This window comes from Pteropus vampyrus, unplaced genomic scaffold (genome assembly GCF_000151845.1).
Source record: "Pteropus vampyrus isolate Shadow unplaced genomic scaffold, Pvam_2.0 Scaffold510, whole genome shotgun sequence".
Taxonomy (NCBI): domain Eukaryota; kingdom Metazoa; phylum Chordata; class Mammalia; order Chiroptera; family Pteropodidae; genus Pteropus; species Pteropus vampyrus.
The window spans coordinates 72730-93912 of NW_011889291.1; the positions used below are offsets into that span (position 1 = coordinate 72730).

The window sequence follows — 21183 nt, forward strand, 5'->3', positions numbered from 1 at the left end:
CCCATGTTGTTGACTTTCGCTTAGACGTCGCCAGCGACCCGAAGCAGAGAGTCGGAGTCCGAAGATGACGTCACCCAGGAGCTCGTCGGCCAATCAGCTTCAGTGTTGGGTCCCGCGAATTCCCAAGCAGAGGCTGCGCTGGTGGAGGGTGGGCTTTAGGCGGAAGCGGCTTTTAGCCTCGCAGTTGCGAAATGGGGGTGAAGCTGGAGGTGTTTCGGGTCAGTGGGCACTGGAGAGGGTGGGCGGGAGCGTCTTCTTGTATCTGCGAAGGAGGCTTTGAAAAGGGGGGATTCCAAGAGAGGGCGCTCTGGGGAGAAAGATCCTGAGATTTGAGAAGGCTCTTTAGGGTTGGAAATCCAGAGTGGGGCGGCGCCGGGTTAGTAGGGGAGGCTCCGGGCAGGCTGGTTTGAGGAAGGGCCTCTGAGAGTGGTGATCTGGGGAGAGGGCTTTAAGAAGGAAGGTTCCAGACTCTAAAGGAGCTCTTGGGTTCAGGATGGGTGGCTGTGTGTCTCTGATAGGGAGACTTCTAGACTAGGGGAGTAGACTCTGAAGAATGAGGGGTTTGGGGTGTCCCCGAATCTGACTTGTGGGGCGGGGGTAATGAAGTCCCACAGAGATGCCTATGATTGTAGTAGGAGCTCCTATGCCCCCAGGGTCAGAGTGTGTGTGTGTGTGTGTGTGTGTGTGTGTGTGTGTGTGTGTGTGTCTTTGAGAGGGAGTCTCTCAGACTCAGGAGCTTTCAGAAATAAGGTCTCTTGGATTATGGGGGCTAGACTCCCATAATCCTGGGGTTCTTGGGGGGGCCCTGAGGAGGAGCCCCTGGGCTCTGCCAGGGGGAGGGGGGTGTTGTCTTCCAGGCCCTGAGCAACCTCTGCAAATTGGAGGAGAGGGGTTATCCCTGGCTCTGCTCATCACCTCCCTCTTTCAGATGACACTCTACCTCACCTTCCCTGTGGCTATGTTCTGGATTGCCAATCAGGCCAAGTGGTTTGAGGACTATGTCGTACAGCGCAAGGTGGGCACAGAGAGAGTGTTCAAGGGCTCATTGCAGGAGGAGGGGGAGGGGGAGGGCATCAGGCACCAACCTGCTGGGGACCCATGTCTGCCTCTCATGAGCCGACCTGCCCTGGGTGTGCAGCTCTGGAGGCACCTGGCTCATCTGTGACTTTGTCCCTACAGAGGGAGTTGTGGCCACCTGAGAAGGAGGACCAGGTGAGTGACACATTGTTCCTCCCACCAGAGGGACAGAGGGACCTGGGTCCCTGTGGTTATGATGGGTTCAATGAAAACGTTACCCAGGGAACTGAGAGCAGAGGAGCATGTGGTTCCCTTACAGTCCTCTCCCTGAAGGATGAAGCTGACCCACACACTTGGACCCTGCTTGTAATTGGCACAGGGCTTCAAGTGTAGACACTGAATTACTCTGAAGTCGCGGCCTGGGACAGTATGGGGCAGAGTGGTGGGAGAGGGGTCCAGGCCCTGAGGTATGTGCCCCCCTCCTTCCTTCCCATCATACCCCTTCCCCACCCTTAGCGCCGAGAGCTAGAAGAATTCAAAGAGAGGCTACGGAAGCAGCGGGAGGAGAAACTCCTTCGCGCTGCCCAGCAGAGCTCCTGAGGCCTCCAAGTGCCTAAGTCCCAGCCCCTCCACCCATGAAATAACACACACTCATTTGTTGCTCATGGAAGTGTTTTATTGTGTGCTTTTGGGGGGGGCCTGAGTGGGACCCAGGACAGCTCAAGCCCTCAGGGGGCTTGTGTCTGGGGCTGGGGACTGCTGTTCCGACGGAAGCTGAGAGCAGTCGGGTCCTGAGGGGCGAGAAGAGGTTGGGGACTGAGGGTCCCAGCTCGTTTCTGCACTCCATCCTGCAGATGAAGAGGGGTCAGCCAGAGGGAGGGTCCAAGGCAGCGCCGGCCAGAAGTGACACAAACAATGGAGGGAGAGTGCCCATGGGAACCAGTGTCCTACCTCCCATCATCTGCCCCGACCATCCCCGAGCTTCTACATACCTTAGTTACTCATTGCTTAGGGTGTTATTTGGGTGTGAGGTGGGGGTCTTGGGGATCCCACTGGAGTCTTGGTTAGAACCCAATCTGTGCATGATTACATGTGACATGGACACATCTGAGTGTATGGATGTGTCCTGTGCATGAGTTCGTGTGCCTTCCTCCCTGGAGGTGCTTTGCCAGAAAGGGGCTTCTGTTCTCTCTGGCCGCCCTAAAATCATCAGTCGTGGGGGTAGGAACCATGAGTTCCAGCCGTGGCTCTGACATTAATATGCCCCCTGCATGACCTTGGGAACCTCTTGGTCCTGTCTGGGCCTTCATCTTCCTGTCTGAAGTCGGGTATTGTATTGACCAGGACCTTGTGACTGGCAGGGGCACAAGGTGGCACATGATAAACAGGGGTAGAGATTCCCATCAGGCTTGGGGTGGGAGGCCGGGGTTGGGGGCTCCGCCTGGTTGCTCTCTCCTCAGCCCCAGCAGAACATAACCTACCTTGGGACCCACAGGCTGGAAGCCAGGCAGGGCACTGACTGTCACTCGCTGGTCATCCATGCGGCGGCCCTGGGTGCTGGCCACCATGTCCATGAGACTGTCCATCTCTGGTGCAGGGCCACTCTCTGCGTGGAGCAGAGACAGGTGGGGATCAACACATACACAGATTCCAGGGAACACAGCCCATCCCTTTCCCCCACTCACATTCTCCAGGAAGCATGCTCACCTCCCCCCTGCCACCCCTTGTTCCCAGACCCACAGGCATCCCAGATCCCCAGTTGCCTGTTCACTCTCCCAGACTCTTGCACACAGGCTCCCCAGGCGGTCACTCGCCCTGTGCCCCTACACCCTAACCATACACCACGATCCTCAGAAATCACACCACCCCCATACACCCCACTGCCCACTCTCACGGCTCTCGGAAGTTGTTCCTGGCTCTGCCTGCAGCGAGCAGCGCTGCTCCTCCATTCGGTCGCCCTGCACATGGCTCAGCAGTTGGAAGAAGCCCTCTTGGTCTGGGGAGCCCGCCTGGTGGACAGACAGACCAGGTTCAGCCGGCCCCTCACCAGCTGCCATGCTGCCCTCCCCGTCTCCTCGGCTCTCACCATAGTCCCTGCTGATGTGCATGCAGCTCTGCAATGCCGCTTTGAATGAGACACGAGTCCCCTTCCCAGTCCCAGCTCCTGGGCCCCAGCCAGCGGTGCCACTTCACGTGGTGCCGCCTCAAGGGAGAGGCTGCTGGTGTCCTGCCGTCCTAGATTGAGGCCCGACTGCAGGGTGGCCTGGGGGCTGGGACACCAGCCAGGGAAATATCTCAGGGGCCACCCCCGAGTCCCAGCATTCCTCCATCTCACAGGGACCATCACCGAGAGCTCTGACCCCTGCCCTTGGTCTGGATCAGGTACTGAGACCCTCATTCCCACCAGCACCTCCTTAGGCAGCAAACTGGGCCAGGGGGCCCAGGAGACTCAATCGCTAATTAGGTGCCCTACAAACTAGTCTTGTCATTTGCAGCTCGAGGAGTTGGGGTTTAGGGGTGGGGCCTGCTTACCTTGATGTAGGGGGCCAAACCCCCATCTACCTTCTCTTCCTGGTCCATCCTTGTCCCTGCTCCTTGGGCCTGTCCACTTCTCTGCTGGCCTCTGGCCCGGCCCCGTGCCAGAGAAGGCTTTTTAAAAGACTGGGATGTGGGGGGAGTGGGTACCCAGCCCCAAATCCCCAGCTCACACCCCATCTGCTCCCACCCAGGCTTAAGCCCCATAAAGATGATCCAGATAATTGTTTTTGCCGTGTGATGCTGGGACTGCTGTCGGGGTAGGAGGCTGGGCGACCTGGGTTGGGACCTTGCTGACCCAGCAGGACTCACTGGGCCCCAAGAACTCTCAGGTGGGTACAGTAGCAGGCCAGAGCAGTGTTCCCCCAGTGGGGAGTTGGGGCTGGCTGGGCCCCATTGGGAGAGGACAGGCCAACAGGGTAGCTTGCGTGGGGTCTGCAGCCCACCAGCGGGAAGCAGTGCAGAATGGTCTCACCCTACAGGAAGGCAGTTGCCATCTGCAGGGGAAGGGAAGCTGGACCTGAAGACACTGTACGCACCACCAGCCAGCCTAGCTGCATCTCTGTCTCCTGGCCACCTCTCCCCCTACTCACTGTCCCTGGATCTGGTTGTCCCCCATAGGCCCCAAGACAAGGTCTGGGATCTGTCTACCCGCCACCAATGCCAAGTTGAGCTGTCTCCTCTGATCTTGCCCCCACCCTCTCCCCTGAGCAGCTGTGGCTTTCCCTCAGCACCCTGAGAGAAGATGCTGCTGGGAGGACCCCACCCACACCCCATCCCCTCCCTAAGATGTCTTTCTGGAAACCAGTTAAAGTTTCTTCTCAGAATAAATGGGCCACTGTCACCACCCCTGCCTAAGCACAGAGCTTAGTCCTCTCTAGGCAGCCCTCCCCCATTCATGGTCCATGTTCACACCCTCTCCATGGCCCCAAGTCGTCAATGCCAATGTGATGTCCTGCTCTGTCACAGAAGTATTAGTTTTCTGGGGTTTCCTTAACAATATGTCACAAACTAGGTGGTTTAGAGCAACAGACGTGTATTGTCACAGTTCTGGAGGCCAGAAGTCTGACGTCGAGGTGTTGGCAGGCCCGCACTCCTGAAACCTATAGGGGAGGGTCCTTTCCTCGCCTCCTGACTCCTAATGGCTGCTGGCAGACCTCAGTGTTTTTTGGCTTACAGCAACGGTACTTCAATTTCTGCCTTTGTCATTCCATGACGTTCTCTGTGTGTCTTTGTCTTCACGTGGCTGTCATAAGACATGACACCAGTTATGTTGCATTAGCGACACACCCTACTGCAGTATGACCTCATCTTAATTCATCCGCAACCACACTATTTCTGAATAAGGTCACATTCTGAGTTCTTGGGGGTTAGGACTTCAACAAGTTTTTTGGAGGCAGGACACCATTCAGCCTATAACAACAGAAAAGCCTGGTCACCCTCACCGAGTATAGTGGGAGGTGGTTGGCCTTATAGACTCTCACCTCCAGTGGACAGGCTGAGAAGCTAGAGGTGGTCCCAGCTTCCTCACCATATCCCAGCTCCCTCCTTGGCCCCTGCAATTCATCCTTTCCCCCCAGGAGCTGCAGGGGTCCCCTCCTTTTCCCTGCTCAGAACTCTCCCTTGGTCCTCATCGTCCTCAGGAGAAAACCCAAACACCTTGGAGGCAATGGCAATGTTCTAGAATGGACTGATGATGGATGCACAACTGAATATGCTAAGTGCATTTAATTATACACCCTCTGTAGGCTGATTGTAATGGTATGCGAATTATATCTTAATAAAGCTGTGAAAGAAAAGGAAAGAAGGAAGGGAGGGAGGAAGGAAAAAAGAAGAAGGAAAGAGAAAATGATGGAAAGAAAGGAAGGGATGAGGAAGGAGGGAGGGAGAAAAATTCCTATCTGGGACTGGTTTTGCCTGGCACTGTCCTAGTTTTATCACTGAGAGCCCTGCATCCCTAGAACCTCTCAATTCCAGGAAGATCAGACTGGGTTAGTCCTACCTTGTCCCACAGAAGTCTGGCCTCTGGAACTCGTCCAACCTCACCTCCTGCCCGGGCCCACTTCCCACCATCACCCCACTACCACCGCTAACTCCAGTCTCATCTCCTGCCCTTCTCTTCCTGGACCCCTGCATAGCTGCTCCTTGATGTCATTCAGGGTTAAGTCTGAAGGCCACCCCCTCAGAGAGGTCCTCTGGTGCCACCCCCAGTAAAGCACCCCTGACAGGGCACTTGCTAGCCTATCATCGTTAATTTCCTTTAAGGCAGAATTGATTATTTTCTATCCCCTCCCTCCTGAAGTCAACCGTAAGTGCCACGTGGCAGACCTTCTGTTGTCTGTCCCATGTAAGTGGCAGAAAGACTGGCATCTGGCTGACTAAATAAACACTAAATAAAAGACCCAGTTCATAACTCTGCCTTCAAACCCGTGCCTCACATGTTAAATACGGGATCTCATTTTGTGAGTGCTGCTGGCCTGTGCCCAGCCTATGACAGAATGTCGGCCCTTTGCTGGCGCACAGTAGAAACAGGCCATGGAATTTCGGGTCGAATGGGAATTGAGGTGTGTGTGACTGTGCCAGCAGTTGAGCATGCCACTCAAACCCACACGTGTATCAGCCTACAAATGTGACTGTTGCCTGTGAGGGTGTGTGCACACGGTGAGAACAAGGCTGTGAGGAGCATTCCTTCAGACCCCAATAGGCCTACCCATCATGCATGCGGCCTTGGACAGGGGGCCCCACTGAGCCCACATTTCATTTTCTGTACCGCACTCCCTGTCAGGGTCTGTAGAAGGATCGAGTGAGAATCTGGCACAGGTCCCTGGCACACAGCGGGTGCCGGCTTAGCTCCAACTCCCCCTCCAGACCACCTCCTGAGTTTATACAATGTTGCCAGAGCTTGCTGCTGCTGCTAAACTCTGGGGTACAAAAGGCAAAAGGGTCATAGGTTTGTGGCCCCGCGGCCACGTGTGAACACACTACTCAGTCTCGGAGGAACTTCTGACAGGGTGCCGGCTTTGCCTGGGGAAGATTACGGGTTATTATTACTCTGCAATCTCACTTTCTCGCTGCGCGCAGCAGGAGAAGTGTGTCTGAGCTCGCGTCTGTGAGCTCGTCGTCGGATGGGCTCCTCCAGCGACTTGGTGCCCGTCTGCTTAGATATATCCCCTCGTCCACTCTACGAGGGACCGACCTTTCCCCGGAACCCACCGCGGAGCGGGGCCGGGTGCCCGGGGGGCGGGGCCAGGCCCCGCGGGGCGGGGTCCACGTGGATGACGCGCGGGACCACGCCCCCACCTGGGGACAGACCCGGAAGCGGCGGCGGAGCCCCTTGAGAAAGATGGCGCCCCTGGGGCTGAAGGCGGTGGTGGGGGAAAGTGAGTGTCACCCCCGGGCTGAACTCATGCGTCCCCGGGGGGTCGGGGATCGGGGGCGAATGGACTCTGGAACCCCGGCGGCGGGGAGTTGGGGGCCGGGCTGGGCGTCGAGACCTGACCCTCGAGGGGGCGGGTGAAGACTCGGTTCTAGCTGGACGTCCCGGCTCTCCCGCGTCGGAGCCGAACGAAGTTGGCAGACTGGACGCTAGGGGTGGCCCAGACAGGTGCCGGGGCCCGAATTCCTGGGCCCCCTAGCGTGCATAGCAGGACGTCCGGACTGCCAGGTCTCTGAGCTGGATTCTTGGGGCTTCATGCTGCAGACTGGGGCTGGGCTGGGTACGCTGATAAGCGACCCTAGGTGCTGTGAAAGCTCACTGGGCGTGTTCAGGTCCAGGGGTGGGGGACGCCTTGCTCTGCTCGGTCCCCAAGAGCCTCATGCAGCCTGAGGACTCAAGCGTCCAGGCCACTGAGGCCGGGTTCTTGGAGGAAGGGTGGAGATCGTCCCCGCCCGCATCTCGAGTAGTTCCGGCCTTAGCTGCTCCTTCCGCCCTGGAGTTCCTGATAACAGTGGGCATTGACACTCTGGCAGGGCGGGGCCCCCCGGTTCCTTCTCCCCACTACTTCCGCGGGGTAGGGCAGAATGTGGCTCAAACCTCCAGCACTTCAACTAAAAAAGGAGCCTCGTATGTGGGGGTTGATGGGGGGATGGGAAAGCCATTGATTCCATTTTACAGTTGAGGAAACTGAGGTTGGAGGTTGATGGAATGACCACAGCCAGGCACATTTCAGAGCTGGAGACCAAGGGTCCTGTATTCTAGACCAGTGAAAACTGATAGTGGTGGAATGCGGGGGATCGTCTGGCTGAAGCCACGCCAGGAGGACTCGAGGTAGCCCATGGGGAAGCCGAGAGTCTCGTTCTGAAGGCAGGAAGACCTGTATGGAGCCCTGGCTTTCCAGTTGTTGTTCATTTAAAGCGTATTTATCCGGCGGCTATTTATACCCCAATCATTGGGCCACTTAGGCCTCAAGGGTGCTTAGTCTAGTGACCTGCTCTCTCTGAACCTCAGTTTCCCTGTCTGTAAATTGGGAGTGACACCAGGAGCTGCATCACAGAGTGGGGGGTGGGGGTGGGGATGAATAAACAGGAGTTAAGATGGAAGTTCAGGCAGTGGTCCAGGTTTGGGGGTGATGGGACCAGATGACCCAGCATCCATAGCCCACCCCTCTCTCCCTACAGAAATTCTGAGCGGAGTCATTCGGAGTGTCAAAAAGGATGGGGAGTGGAAGGTAGGGGTGAGGCAGAATGCTTTGTCCAAACTTACATGGGGGCCCTGAATGTGAGACCCCTTCAAACTCACTGTGGAGGCTTCATTCAGGTCCACAGGGTGGGATCTGTGGGCAGCTCTGGGATGGGGTGGGGTCCTGGCCCCTCCTTCCCGTCCAGCTAGCTGTTGAAGCCCTCAGTTCTGCCCACCGCCCCAGCCTCACCTCAGGGCAGCTACGGCCTCTCCTACCGACTTGTCTGTCCATCGGTCCATCTGTCCGTCCATCTGGACAGGTGCTCATCATGGACCACCCAAGCATGCGCATCTTGTCGTCCTGCTGCAAGATGTCAGACATCCTGGCTGAGGGCATCACCAGTGAGTGGACACCCCCACCCAGTGCTCCCCAGATGGGACCTGCATGTGGGACCTCCCAAACATGGGACCCATGGGGCACAGCCCCTGAATGTTGGATCTCCTCAAATTGTCCAGGAACCCCAAGGATGCAGCTCCCTGCGTAGACAGCCAGGAGCATGTCACCCTCCCAAGTACATTCCCCAGTCGGGCAACCTGAGTGTGGGAGCCCAAGATGGGCAGACCTCCCACAAAGGACTCTTGGTTGCAGCCCCCTAGGGGTCAGCCTCTCCAGCTGTGCAGCCCCTGTGTATGGAACCTTGTATAGGACCCTCAGGGCAAACTCAGTGTGGGGACCCCAGAATGCGTAGTTTTCTATGGGAGGCCCCCAGGGGTATGACTGTGTGATACTAGATATGTAGAAACCTGCCCATGTCTGGAACTCGCCATGTGCCCCGACCCCAGCGCCACCTTCATGTGTCTCTTCCTCTGTTCTTGCTAGTTGTTGAGGACATCAACAAGCGGCGAGAACCCATCCCTAGCCTGGAGGCCATTTATTTGTTGAGCCCCACAGAGAAGGTGCCTACGTGAGCGTGAGTGAGTGTGTGAATGTACGTCTGCATGTGTATGGGGGCACAGGCAGTGGCTGGGAGGCCTGGGCAGAGGACGGACAGGTTGGGGGTGCAAGGCCAGGCCTGGAGAGTGATCTCCATTCCCTAGTCGGTGCAGGCCCTGATCGCAGACTTCCGGGGGACCCCGACCTTCACCTACAAAGCAGCACATGTCTTCTTCACAGACAGTGAGTGAGGAGAGCCGGAGGAGTGGGGGTTGGGGCCAGGGGACATGGGGGCAGCTCTGCCCTGATGCTTCCTCTTGCCTGCCCTAGCCTGCCCCGAGCCCCTGTTCAGTGAGCTGGGTCGCTCCCGTCTGGCAAAGGTGGTCAAGACGCTGAAAGAGATCCACCTTGCCTTCCTCCCCTACGAGGCCCAGGTACAGCCCATCCTAGACTCGGGCAGGGAGTAGGGGTCTGTGACCAAACAACCCAGGTTCCCTCAGAAGCCAGCTCTGAGACAAGTAAAGGGGACAGCAAGTCAGAAAGAAAAGGAGGCAACGTCGAGTGGAATGTGCTCACCACTGCAGGCACCTGCAGGGGGCAGTGTAGAGCAGGCTTCTGAGTTCTGCCCAAGGGGGAGGGGGTCTTTCTGCATCTCCTCTAGACATGGGTTGGGGGTACCTGCCTCCTGGATGGCAAAGTGGGCCCCAGAAGATGCCCCAGGAAGTGGCAGGTGCTGGCGGCTGGAGTTGAGCAGGTGCTCCACTACAGCGGTGGCTCCGGCACTTGTATCCTTCCAGGTGTTTTCCCTGGATGCCCCCCACAGCACCTACAACCTCTACTGCCCCTTCCGGGCAGGCGAACGGGCACGGCAGCTCGAGGCACTGGCCCAGCAGATCGCCACACTTTGTGCCACGCTGCAGGAGTACCCAGCCATCCGCTACCGCAAGTGGGGACCCCACCCTGATGCTGACCCCGACCCTGACCCCATCTTGCATTTCACCTTTAACCTCTCTTCTGAACCCAGTTCTCACTCTGCTGCATGACTCCCATCCCTAACCCCATCCTCGACCCCCAGTCTGTGCTTAACCTTCCCCAACCACACACCCTGTGTCTGCCCACTGCACCCCAGGGGCCCAGAGGACACTGCCCAGCTGGCCCATGCGGTCCTGGCCAAGCTGAACGCCTTCAAGGCAGACACTCCCAGTCTGGGCGAGGTAAGTGGTGTGCTAGGGAGGTGGAGCGAGGCCCCAGGCAGCATGGGGGTCAGCATCCTCATCCTTGCCCACCCCCCACTATCCCCAGGGCCCTGAGAAAACCCGTTCACAGCTGCTGATCATGGACCGGGCAGCAGACCCTGTGTCCCCGCTGCTTCATGAGCTCACATTTCAGGCCATGGCCTATGACCTGCTGAACATTGAGCAGGACACGTATAGGTGGGTGAACCCCGGAACGCCCCCTCCCCCCATTACCATGGACCAGGGGCCCTGGGCCTCAGTCAGTGCCCCTGACCTTCCTGTCTCCCCCTTCTGCAGGTACAAGACCACCGGGCTGAGCGAGGCCCATGAGAAGGCCGTGCTGTTGGATGAGGACGATGACCTGTGGGTGGAGCTGCGGCACATGCACATCGCGGATGTGTCTAAGTATGTGCGTGGGGGGCACTGGGGGTATAGGCCCTTCTGCACCACAGCTCCCTCGGATCCCCACAACCACCATCACCACCCCCACTACCACCATCACCACCCCCACTGTGGGCCTTTCTCCCTCTGTGAGCACGCCCCTCTACAAGCCATACCCCTCAGCCGATCCCCACTGTGTCCCCGTGAGGGCTTGCACGTGGCCTGGTACAGGGACCTGTGTCCCACGGCTCCTGTCATCAGCTCTGCAAGCCCCACACTGCCCTCAAACTACAGCTTTGGCACCAGCCCCCACCCTCACCCCTGCCACCCTCACTGCTAGGAGGGTCACGGAGCTTCTGAAGACGTTCTGTGAGAGCAAGAGGCTGACCACCGATCAGGTAGGGGCTGGCCTGTGTCAGGATGGGCAGCTGTGGAGGAAAGCCCCACTCCCTACAGAGCGGGGACAGGGCCTCAGTGTGGATCCCAAACCTGGAGTTGGGACCTCATACCATCCCTGTCCCCAGGCCAACATCAAGGACCTGTCCCACATCCTGAAAAAGATGCCGCAGTACCAGAAGGAGCTGAACAAGGTGAGCGCGGGAAGGGAACCTGTGCCCCCGACTCTTGAGCCCCACTGCCTCCGTGCCTCCTTCTGGACTCAGTCTCTGTTACCCTCACCACCCCCTCGCCCTGCAGTATGCTACACACCTGCATTTAGCTGATGACTGCATGAAGCACTTCAAGGGCTCGGTGGAGAAGCTGTGCGGTGTGGAGCAGGTGGGGGCGGACCCAGGACAGAGGGTGGCCTGCTGAGGGGCAGGGCCTTTGGTGGGGGGAGTGTGTGAGGGGGGAACCTTGGCGAGGTGGGGCCTGCGGAGAGGTGGTTGTGTCGGGGGGACGGGGTCTGTGGACACATGGGACCTGCGTGAGGGGCAGGGCTTGTTGTGTGACGGGTGGAACCTTCAGAGACCTGGTACGAGTATGAAGCCAGGTCACAGAGGTCTTGATGAAGACCCTGGGGTTGTCCCTGCCCTGTGCCCCCAGCCCCCTGCCAATGGCTAACAGCACCCCTGACCTTCAATTCTCATAGGACTTGGCCATGGGCTCTGACGCAGAGGGCGAGAAGATCAAGGACGCCATGAAGCTGATTGTGCCGGTGCTGCTGGACGCAGCGGTGCCCGCCTACGACAAGATCCGGGTCCTGTTGCTCTACATCCTCCTACGGAACGGTGTGTGGGGGACAGTGAGGGCCTCGGAATCCCCTGATTCACCAGGGTCGTCAGTGATCCTGGGACTCTCTCAACCCCACAGTTCCCTGTCCTTGAGAAGCCCCCTCTCAGGCACACCACACCTCACAGATACCCCTCCATTGACCCGGGGTACCCCTCATTGACTCAATTGGCATGAGGGCTCCAATGACACAGAAAACTCAATCTATGATTCCTCCAAACTTGGCTCCTCAACTAATTCCAGGGACCCCCAGTCTACCCACTTTGGGCTTCCTCCCCACCCAGAATTCTAACATCAAGACTCCTCCTTGCACCAGCTCCAGTGGCTTCCTCGGTCCTGAGGGCCTCCCCACTGCAGGTCCTGGGACCTCCTCATGTGCCACCCCTTAGCCGAGGAACCCACATGGCTACCTTCTATCCTCCCACCCTCCCAGAGAATCCCACCCATGTAAGCCACCCGTCCCCCACCTGCCAGGTGTGAGCGAGGAGAACCTGGCCAAGCTGATCCAGCACGCCAATGTGCAGGCACACAGCAGCCTCATCCGGAACTTTGAACAGCTGGGGGCCACCGTCACCAACCCCGGGGTATGCTGGGGTCAGAGCCTGTGTGGAAGGCAAATGTAGGTGTGTGGGGCAGCAGTGCCTTCAGGGAATTGAATCAGAATCTGGGCCAGGGGGGCGGAGGGCACATCACAGAGCTGGGGTCTACAGATTATGGTGTGGTTTTGAGGATACAGAGAATGTTGTGCAGTGGTCGGTCTTGGGGCTAGGGAGCACCAGAGCTGTCCCCAACCATGGATCACATGATAAGCCGAGGGGTGAGGTGTGCCCAGAGCCCAGGTCCTGTTAGTGGTGCAATGTGTGGCATGTGAGTCCCAGGGTGGATGGCAGTATTACCAGCATCGGGGTGAGGGCACACAGGCGACCCTGAGCCCTTGGACATCTCAGAGGAACCCCTGTGCACCCACACACACAGCAAGTTCCTGTGCTCAGCTCTCCACATGGCCTTTCCTGTCTCTCTCTGGCCCTGCACATCCCACCTCCCCTGACCAGCCTGCACTGCTGGGCAGTGCCTGTCTCATGTCCCCCATCTCTCTCCCAGTCCCCTGTCTATCTCCCTGTCTCCCACCTCTTGGTTCCCTTATTTCCCTGTGTCCTCCCATCTACGTCCCCATCATTCTCTCTGTCCTTGTCTTTCTCTTTGTCCCATCTCTTTGTCTCACTGCCTCTATATTTTTCTCTCATTCTCTCCCTCCCTCCTTCCCTCCCTCCCTCCCTCCCTTCCATCCTTTCCTTCCCCTTCCTTCCTTCCTTCCTTCATTCCTTCCTTCCTTCCTTCCTTCCTTCCTCCTTTTGTAGTTTTGTTCTATTTCTCCATTTTTGTCTGCAACACCCCCCAAGACAGATGGGCCCCCAGCCCCATCTGTGACCCGCCCCCTTTCCCCAATTCCCCCACCGGCCTGCCATGCCCCTCCCATAGGGCCCTGGGACCTCCAGCCGGCTGGAGCGGAGAGAGCGTTTGGAGCCCACCTATCAGCTGTCCCGTTGGACCCCAGTTATCAAGGATGTGATGGAGGTGCCGTGGGGTGGGGGGTGGGCACGGGGAGGGTGGGAGTTGGGGCCTGTCCTCTCCTGCCCCCACCAAGTCTTGCCCTGATCCAGGTGGCGGCTCAGCGCCCTTTGTGCTCACGGTGCTAAGCCTCAGGGCTTAATGGAAAATCCCTCATTATGGGCATCCCCCAGCATCCGGTCTGCTTTGCCAGGGGGGAACCCCAATGCACACCTAAGGAATTGGGCAGCAGAGGGGCCCCTTGTGGGGGAGCCTCATTTCTTCTCCACCCACTAGTCCCCTCCACTGTCCCCTTCTATTCCTTTGTCCCTGGGAAAGCCCCCTCTTTCTCCTTCGCCCTCCCCACACCAGCCCCTGCCTATCCTGGTAACATAAAGCAGAAGCAAAAAAGACCAGGCCAGAGGTCCAGCTTCCTGGCTTCCTGCCTGCTTCCCAGTGGTCTTGGCAGTTCAACCCACTTTGGGACCCAGTGACCTTGGTTCCACCATCCCTGTGGACCCTGGATGCCTGGGCTCCAGGGTCCCTGAAGGGCTGGGGCCTCAGACTTCTGGGTCTCCGAGGGGCTGTAGATTCCTGGTTTTCCAAAGGGCTGGGGGCCTGGACTCCTGAGTCCCTAGGGATCTGGGAGTCCAAACTCCTGGGTCCCCAGGGGGCCAGAGATGCAAATGGTAGCTCCTGTCTGCCAGGATCTTGGCTCTCGAAACACTCAGGGAATTCCAGAGCCTGTGTCCCATCACCTGGAGCTTCTCTCCTAAGCCTCTCCATCTGGCCCTCAGGATGCTGTGGAGGACCGGCTGGACCGCAAACTGTGGCCCTTTGTGTCTGACCCTGCCCCCACACCCAGCTCCCAGGCTGCTGTCAGGTGCGGGTCCCACCTACTGGCGCCCAGGCCCATATTAGGTGAGGGGAGTGGTGGGGGAGTCTACTGCTGGTACTGACCTCTGCCCATCCCTCCGCACACAGTGCCCGCTTTGGCCACTGGCACAAGAACAAGGCTGGTGTGGAGGCGCGGGCAGGGCCCCGGCTTATCGTCTATGTCGTGGGTGGCATGGCCATGTCAGAGATGAGGGCTGCCTATGAAGTGACCAGGGCCACTGATGGCAAGTGGGAGGTGCTCATTGGTGAGTAGCCAGGACTAAGATCCCTGGGCTGGGCAGAGTTGGGAGCTTGACTCCCCCATGCCTGGCTCCCCAAAGCCTGGAGCCTCTGCAGGGCTAGTGTTTCTGAGAACCCTGAGTGAGGGGAGGTGGCCGGACACTTGGGTTTCACTGGGGCTGGAGCTTGGGTTCCCAGGAAAGGGGTCTCCTGGGCCTTGGACCCTTATGTTTCTAAGGAGTGCTCAGAGTCAAGGCTTGGTCTCCCGAGGACCTTGACTTGGGGGTGTCAGGGGCCGAGGCAGCAACCCCACCTCCCCACCCGTCCCCTGCTGCCCAGGCTCCTCACACGTCCTCACCCCAACCCGCTTCCTGGACGACCTGAAGATGCTGGACCAGAAGTTAGAGGACATTTCCCTGCCTTGACCCACCCACCCCTACCCTGACCTGCCCTCTTCCCTTTCCAGAAAAATAAACTCTTTTCTGTCTGGGGCCAGCTGTCCACCTCACTTTCTTTCCCAAGGAGCTGTCGTCGTTGGCCAGCCTCCCAAGGTCCCATTGTCTGGCCTGTGCCTCAGGCCCCACCACTCCCTGTCGTCCTGCCAGAGGGCGTCTGAAGCTGGCTGGAGGTTAAGAACTTGGGCTCTGGTTTGAATATTGGCTCCAAGAATGACTAGTTGTCAGGTCTTGGCCAACTTGCTGGGTTCCCCATTCAAAACATGGGACCAGTAATAGCCATTGCTTTGCAAAGGAAATAAAAGACAGTGGCAGAAAGCTGATGGCTGACAGCTGCTATTCCTCCATTGTCACTAGACTGACCTTGGATGCTCCGATGGGATTGTTAGTATTATAAAAGACCAGAATGGGCCCTGTATGCTCCCTCCCAGTCCCCCAGGAGCTGTTCTGATGGGGCCTGCAGCCCCACTGGCTGGGGCTTCCACAGCTCCCTGCATCACACTGCATTTGTGTAAACACCCTCGTCCTGCAGACAATGCCTTGTGCCCACCCCGTTGAGTTAGAACTCTGCTCTTCTTCCTCCACACCCCAGGGTATTCCCAGGGGCTCCTAACTGCAGGACTTATAAGAGGCTTAACTGGATGTATTAGTTTGTGAGGGCTACCGTAACAAAGTACCACATTCCTGGTGACTTAACAGAAATTTATTTTCTCACAGTTTTGGAGGCTGGAAGTACAAGATCAAGGTGTCGGCAGGGTTGGTTTCTCCTGAGATGGCTCTCGTTGGCCTGTAGATGGCCATCTGCTCCTCGTGGCCTCACATGGTCTCCCCTCTGCGTGTCTGTGTCTTAATCCCCTCTTATAAGGACACCAGTCATATTGGATTAGGGCTCACCCCCAGGACCTCATTTTAACTGAATTATTTCTTTAAAGGCCCTTTAAATATAGTCACATTTCGAGGTATTGGGGGCTAGGATTTCAACATACAAATTTGGAGGCGGCGGGGCGGAGGGGTACACAGTTCAGCCCAGAACACAGCTAAAATGAGATGCAAATCCCTTAGTGCTAATAAAACAGACGAAGACCCTCGTCTTTGGGGCACGGAGGTACAGCCAGGCAAACAATGATGGTAGAGGGGGCTGTGAGAGCTCAGAGGACACCCTAATCCATCTAGTCTGGGGACAGTCAGGGAAGGCTTTCTGGTGGAGGCAAAGTCAGAAGGAAAATGAGTCAGGGAAGAGAGAGGGGGCACAGTGGAGGCAAACGCAGGAGAGTGGAGTGAAGCCAGAGGGAATCGGTACTGAAGAGCAAGGAGAACACGAGGCCACATAGAGCATCAGGCCATGGTGAGGATTTGGGTGCCTGGGGGGGGGCGGGGCTGGGGGGCGGGTGCATAAGCTGGGTATAGCGCTCACCTCCCCACCCCTCCGTGGAAGCCTTCTCATTTCCATTCTGTCACCTGTGGGAATGTAGCCCGTAAAGGCTAGGACCAGAAGTGCGTGGGCTGAGACGGGACACCCAGGACCCTCCTTCCCCCCTCGCTGAGGACTCGGCCTGATTTGGAGGTCGCCTATTTTGAGAATTCAGGGAAATCTAAGGACACGCTTCCTAGAAAAATTTCAGTTTTGCAGATGGAGCCTTGGAGAAGCACAAAACTCTGATTCAGCAATTCTAGTATTTCTCTGAGCCCACCAGGGCAGAAAGATGGATGCTCAAGGTTGTTGCGGGGGTGGGGTGCGGCGTAGGGGGTTGGGGGGAGGAGAAAGTGGGTCGGCGCAGACCCCTGAGACGGCCGCCCTGGATGCAGTGCTCGGCGCCCGGCTTAGGCAGGGAAGCGATTTAACTGGCGAGAGACAGAGGAATTGGGAGGAAGTCAGTTTTAAAGTTAAACATTTAAACTCGGCTCCCCGGGAAGCGGTGGTTTTCCTCCGGGGCCTGCTTGTGTAGGTAAGCAATGTGAGCAGCAGGGGGCGCTGTGGCCCAATTTTCCGGGTATTTTGATCTTTCGAGTAACTAACTAGCTTGGGTGACCCAATAAGAGACGTCAGAGAAGTAGGTCAGGGGCTCCTCCTTAGTTCTCAGCCGCAGCAAAACTCTGTTGCTTAAACCACCTCGACCTCTACCCCTATTCATACCCAGATGATGTCATGTCTCCAACCTAAGGACATTTTGATTCTACAAATAAAATCCAACATCCCTCTCTGTGTGTCCTGTGAGATCCCCTCCCCTCTCAACTCCATTCCTCACTGGATCAGTCAGACACACTTGCTCCAGCAACACTTGACTGTTAAAGCCACAGAGCCTTTGCACCCACTGTTCTCCTCGCTTGCAAGGCTGTTCCCCCAAATTTTGCCATCTCTTCCTCCTCATCTTAGCTCCAATGTTATCACCTCGGGGAGGCCTCTGCTTTACTTCCTCAGGATCATTTATCACAAGTTCGTGTTTTCTTTGGAGTTCTCTTCTCGTCCTGGGGAATGGCTCCCATTCTAGATTTGACTGGTTTCCTCCTCATGATTTCTTATAGCTTGTTCCTTAGCATTCCCTCCAACCCGACTGATGAAAGGGTGTCCTCTGCTCCCCACCAGCTCACCACACAGAGGTGTTAGCAGCCATTGGTTCTCACCACCTGGACCCATTATCTCTTAAAGATTATTTCCAACCTTACCGTTCCTTCCACTGGAATTAGCTAGGGTCCTTTTCGAAAGAACTGCCCCTCAGCGACTAGTGGATTTGTATGGAAAGTGGCAACCTGATGCATCTTATGTATTATCTTCAAGATCCCTAGGAGGCAACCAGACACAGGAGCTCCTCAAGGAGGTATGAGGTAGGGAGAGACCTAAGGGTCAATGGCGGTTACATCATAAGCATATGGAAAGCACCCACGAACCACTAGCTTCAATAATAATAATATAGACTCTACTATATTAATAACATAATAATATGGTTATGTAATACTCAAATGGGGGCCAACCCTGGGCTGGGCAGTGGTTCCCAGTGTGTGCTAAGAAGGAGGAGGGCCCTACAAAGTGAGGAAAAAGGATTCTTCAGGCTGCCATCGGTGCTTTGGGCAGTCTGAGGGGACCCCTCGGATGAAGTGAGCACCCTTGTTTTTGAGGTCAGGAATGCATTACAGGGTGGGAGTTCTCCGCCTATGCTATGCAGGGGTTCCTTCTCAAACAATATCTCATTCAAGTAACTGTGGTCTTGAACTTGCTCCACTTGAGAGATGTGAGGGTCCTGGGCATGCCAGAGCTGTTGGCTGGGCCAGGTGGTGGGATGGTAGGGAAAGGAAGTGACTGTGACTTCATGAGCCAAGGAAAGCTCGAGGAAGGCAGAAAAGTGTGGACGGGAGGAGGCCAACATCCCAGGGGGACCCAGACATCGAGAAAGCAGGGCAAACTTCCTTTTTTGTTTTCTGGGGTTTTTGTTTTTTTTTTTTTTTCTGTAAAGTTGCTCAAAATTTTAAGACACGAGTTAACCAACAGCTGCTGCCAAGAACATTGTGAAAAGACGATCTGGGGTGAGGAAATTGCCCTGCAAGTGGAAAGATTCTGCTCCAGTGGGGCCAGAGATGGGGTCCCTGGAGCTACAGTGCTGGGGGGCAGGACAGGAAGGGGAAGTCCCGGCTGGCGGTGCCTCCAGCTTGGGTGACCACAGTTCCCTTTTGAGACCACTCAGAGTCTCAATCTTTGTCAGTAGCTGGGGAAAAGCAGAAAATAATGATTTAAAAAGGTGACATTTGTGAGGTCGTGCCCTGCCCCATCTGTGTATAAAGTACTTGCTTAATGAAACAAGACGGAGGAAAACATATCCTGTATGTGCTCAGTTATTCGTGGAATCTATCTCCCCCCAGGTTTATTGAGATGTAATTGACATATAACATTATGTAAGTTTAAGATATACAGCGTAGTGATTTGATATACGGATATCGTGAAATGATCACCATAATAAAGTTAGTTGGCACATCCGTCCCTTCGCATCGTTACAATATTTTTGTGTGTGGTGAGAACTTTTAAAATCTACTTTGTTAGCAACTTTGAAACACACGGTACAGTACTGTTACCTGTAGTCACCGTGCTGTACATCAGATCTTCAGAACTTATTCATCTCCTAACTGGCAGTTTCTTTCGACCTTTGACCACCTTCACCCATTTCTCCACCACCCAGTCCCTGGCAACCACCGGGGAATATAAAAAAAGCCCAACTCATAGAAACAGAGTCGAGCGGTGGTTACCAGGGGAAAATGGGGAGACGTTGGTCAAAGGGTGCGAACTTCCAGTTGGCAGATGACCAGGTCCTGGGATGTCCTTTACAGCGCGAGGAGTGTGGTTAACGGTACTGTATTGCATATTTCGAAGTTGCTGAGAGAGTAGATCTTAAACGTTCTCACCACACACACAGAAAGATAATTACGCGAGGTGATGGAGGTGTTAGCTGACCTCATGCGGTAATCATATCACCACACCTGCGCATCACATCGCGGAATACACCTGAAACCTGCGCGACGTTATATGTCAATTCCGTCTCAGTAAACCTGGGGGTGGAAGAGTAGTCACTTAATTTTTACCCTGCCAGGTAGTCACTAATAACGCTCCCATTTTACAGATAGGGAAACTGAGGCCCAGAGGTGCTTAGCCACTTGCTTAAGGCCATGCAGCTAGTAAGTGGTGGGGCTGGGACACCATCCCAGGAAAGGGACTGCAGCCTCTGCAGCACCCTTGAACCTCCTTGAGCATCTGACTTTGTCACTTGGGTGGGCTGGCAGGAGAAGGGGGCAGGCATGGTGAAGGGCCTGGGGAGAAGCTCACCTTGGGGGGGCAGGGCCCCAAGAGTCAGGCTGGGCGGAGGGGGCTTCCACCGAACTTTTCCTGCCCCGCTTACTTTGCCCTCCATGCATCCCCACCCCATGGCATGGTTGGGAAAGTGCCATGGTTAAAAGTAAGGGCTGGCATTGCACACGTCTAGATCTGAAATCCCCACCTTGAGAGTGACTCAACTTCACCCAGCATCGTTTTCCCCTCCGTGAAACCGCCCGCGCTACTGGGAGAGGATGGGGAGATGGTGGTTGGGGAGCACGGGGTAACACGGAGGAGGATGAGGGGCTGGGGGTTGCGGCTCAGTTTTATTCCAGGAAACTGTGGCCAGACGCTCCCCACCCTTCCCTTTTATTCACAGTTCCTCAATTGGGGGGAAGGGTACAGGTTACTTCATAAAACCACGCCTCTCACTTCTCAGTTATCCCGGACAAGGAGGAATATGGGGAACTTTTTTTTTATTTTATAGAATTCTGAATTATTTGAATTCCTTTTTAAACAGGAACATTTTCTTTCCATCGCTTCTTGAAAAAGCTATAGGAATATTCTCAAAAGAACTTTCCTTTTTTTCTTTTCCTTTCTCTTTTATTTTAATTTTAATTTTTATTATTTTTCTTTTTTAGGAAAAGCTAGGAAAGCGGCCGTGGCCATCCAGGGAGCCCCTTTCTCCCCTTCCTCCCAAAACGCACTTCTGGGGGCTGAAATGTGCAGGTCCTGGAGCCAGACCACCCAAGTTCAAATCCCAGCTCCTCCACCAACTGACCCTGTGAACCCCTGCAAGTCACTTAGCCTCTCTGGGCCTCAGCGTCCCCTTTTGTGAAGTGGAGATAATAAGCATATCTACCTGACTGGGTAGTGGTGGCTGAATGAGATCCTATGTGAAAATTGCTCAACACAGGGTTAAACATTCAGCAGATATGATCATCTCAGAACTCACTGGGGAGCCACGTAAAAGATCATTATTGTGAGAGGAAGAAAGAGCCGGGTGAAGTTGGAAGGCAGTTGTGGGATCTCGGGTGGTTAACGCTTCAAATTGCCATGATTTTTATCACCCGCCCTCAAGGCTGCTCCTTGCCCCAAGGCACTGGCCTGGCCCCAGCAAGTCCTGCCAGAGCCACCCACCTGTCCTCTCCCATTCTGCAGATCCACACCCACGCCCTCAAGTACTTCTGTAAATAAGGCAAAGCTCTCCAGCTTTTCACTAAAGAAATCTGACAATGCTCCAAAGCTTTTCCTTTTCTTTTCTGTCATTCATGTTGGACTGACAGAAAGCAAATGTCAATGACCTTTTTCTGATTTGG

The 21183-nt window shown here is 55.9% G+C and overlaps 3 protein-coding genes across 10 annotated transcripts; 2 read left to right on the forward strand and 1 right to left on the reverse strand.

The window, feature by feature from the left end:
* Positions 1-71: 71 nt before the first annotated feature.
* On the forward strand, positions 72-1682 carry PET100 (PET100 homolog). Its single transcript, XM_011383255.2, has 4 exons — positions 72-218; positions 929-1015; positions 1180-1212; positions 1534-1682. The coding sequence occupies exons 1-4, from the start codon at positions 192-194 to the stop codon at positions 1615-1617; spliced, it is 231 nt and encodes a 76-aa protein (XP_011381557.1). The 5' UTR covers positions 72-191; the 3' UTR covers positions 1618-1682.
* A 143-nt stretch (positions 1683-1825) lies between these two features.
* On the reverse strand, positions 1826-4028 carry PCP2 (Purkinje cell protein 2). 2 transcript variants are annotated; one of them, XM_023524958.1, is made up of 4 exons: positions 3104-4028; positions 2912-3026; positions 2499-2623; positions 1826-2093 (listed from the first exon to the last, which is right to left on the reverse strand). In XM_023524958.1, the coding sequence occupies exons 1-4, from the start codon at positions 3413-3415 to the stop codon at positions 2082-2084; spliced, it is 564 nt and encodes a 187-aa protein (XP_023380726.1). In that variant the 5' UTR covers positions 3416-4028; the 3' UTR covers positions 1826-2081. The 2 variants fall into 2 exon arrangements, with proteins under 2 accessions (XP_023380726.1, XP_023380725.1); XM_023524957.1 differs by having other exon boundaries at positions 1826-2623.
* Positions 4029-6826: 2798 nt separating this feature from the next.
* Positions 6827-15105, forward strand: STXBP2 (syntaxin binding protein 2). Of its 7 annotated transcripts, none has more exons than XM_011383257.2 (19): positions 6827-6932; positions 8170-8219; positions 8491-8572; positions 9051-9127; positions 9269-9347; positions 9435-9538; positions 9902-10050; positions 10234-10318; positions 10407-10537; positions 10637-10744; positions 11061-11118; positions 11245-11310; positions 11417-11497; positions 11811-11949; positions 12425-12534; positions 13430-13525; positions 14296-14381; positions 14483-14640; positions 14954-15105. In XM_011383257.2, the coding sequence occupies exons 1-19, from the start codon at positions 6896-6898 to the stop codon at positions 15037-15039; spliced, it is 1782 nt and encodes a 593-aa protein (XP_011381559.1). In that variant the 5' UTR covers positions 6827-6895; the 3' UTR covers positions 15040-15105. The 7 variants fall into 7 exon arrangements, with proteins under 7 accessions (XP_011381559.1, XP_023380722.1, XP_023380724.1 ...); XM_023524954.1 differs by having other exon boundaries at positions 6841-6932; positions 8415-8572; XM_023524956.1 differs by lacking the exon at positions 6827-6932 and adding an exon at positions 7007-7216 and having other exon boundaries at positions 8415-8572.
* Positions 15106-21183: the final 6078 nt, after the last annotated feature.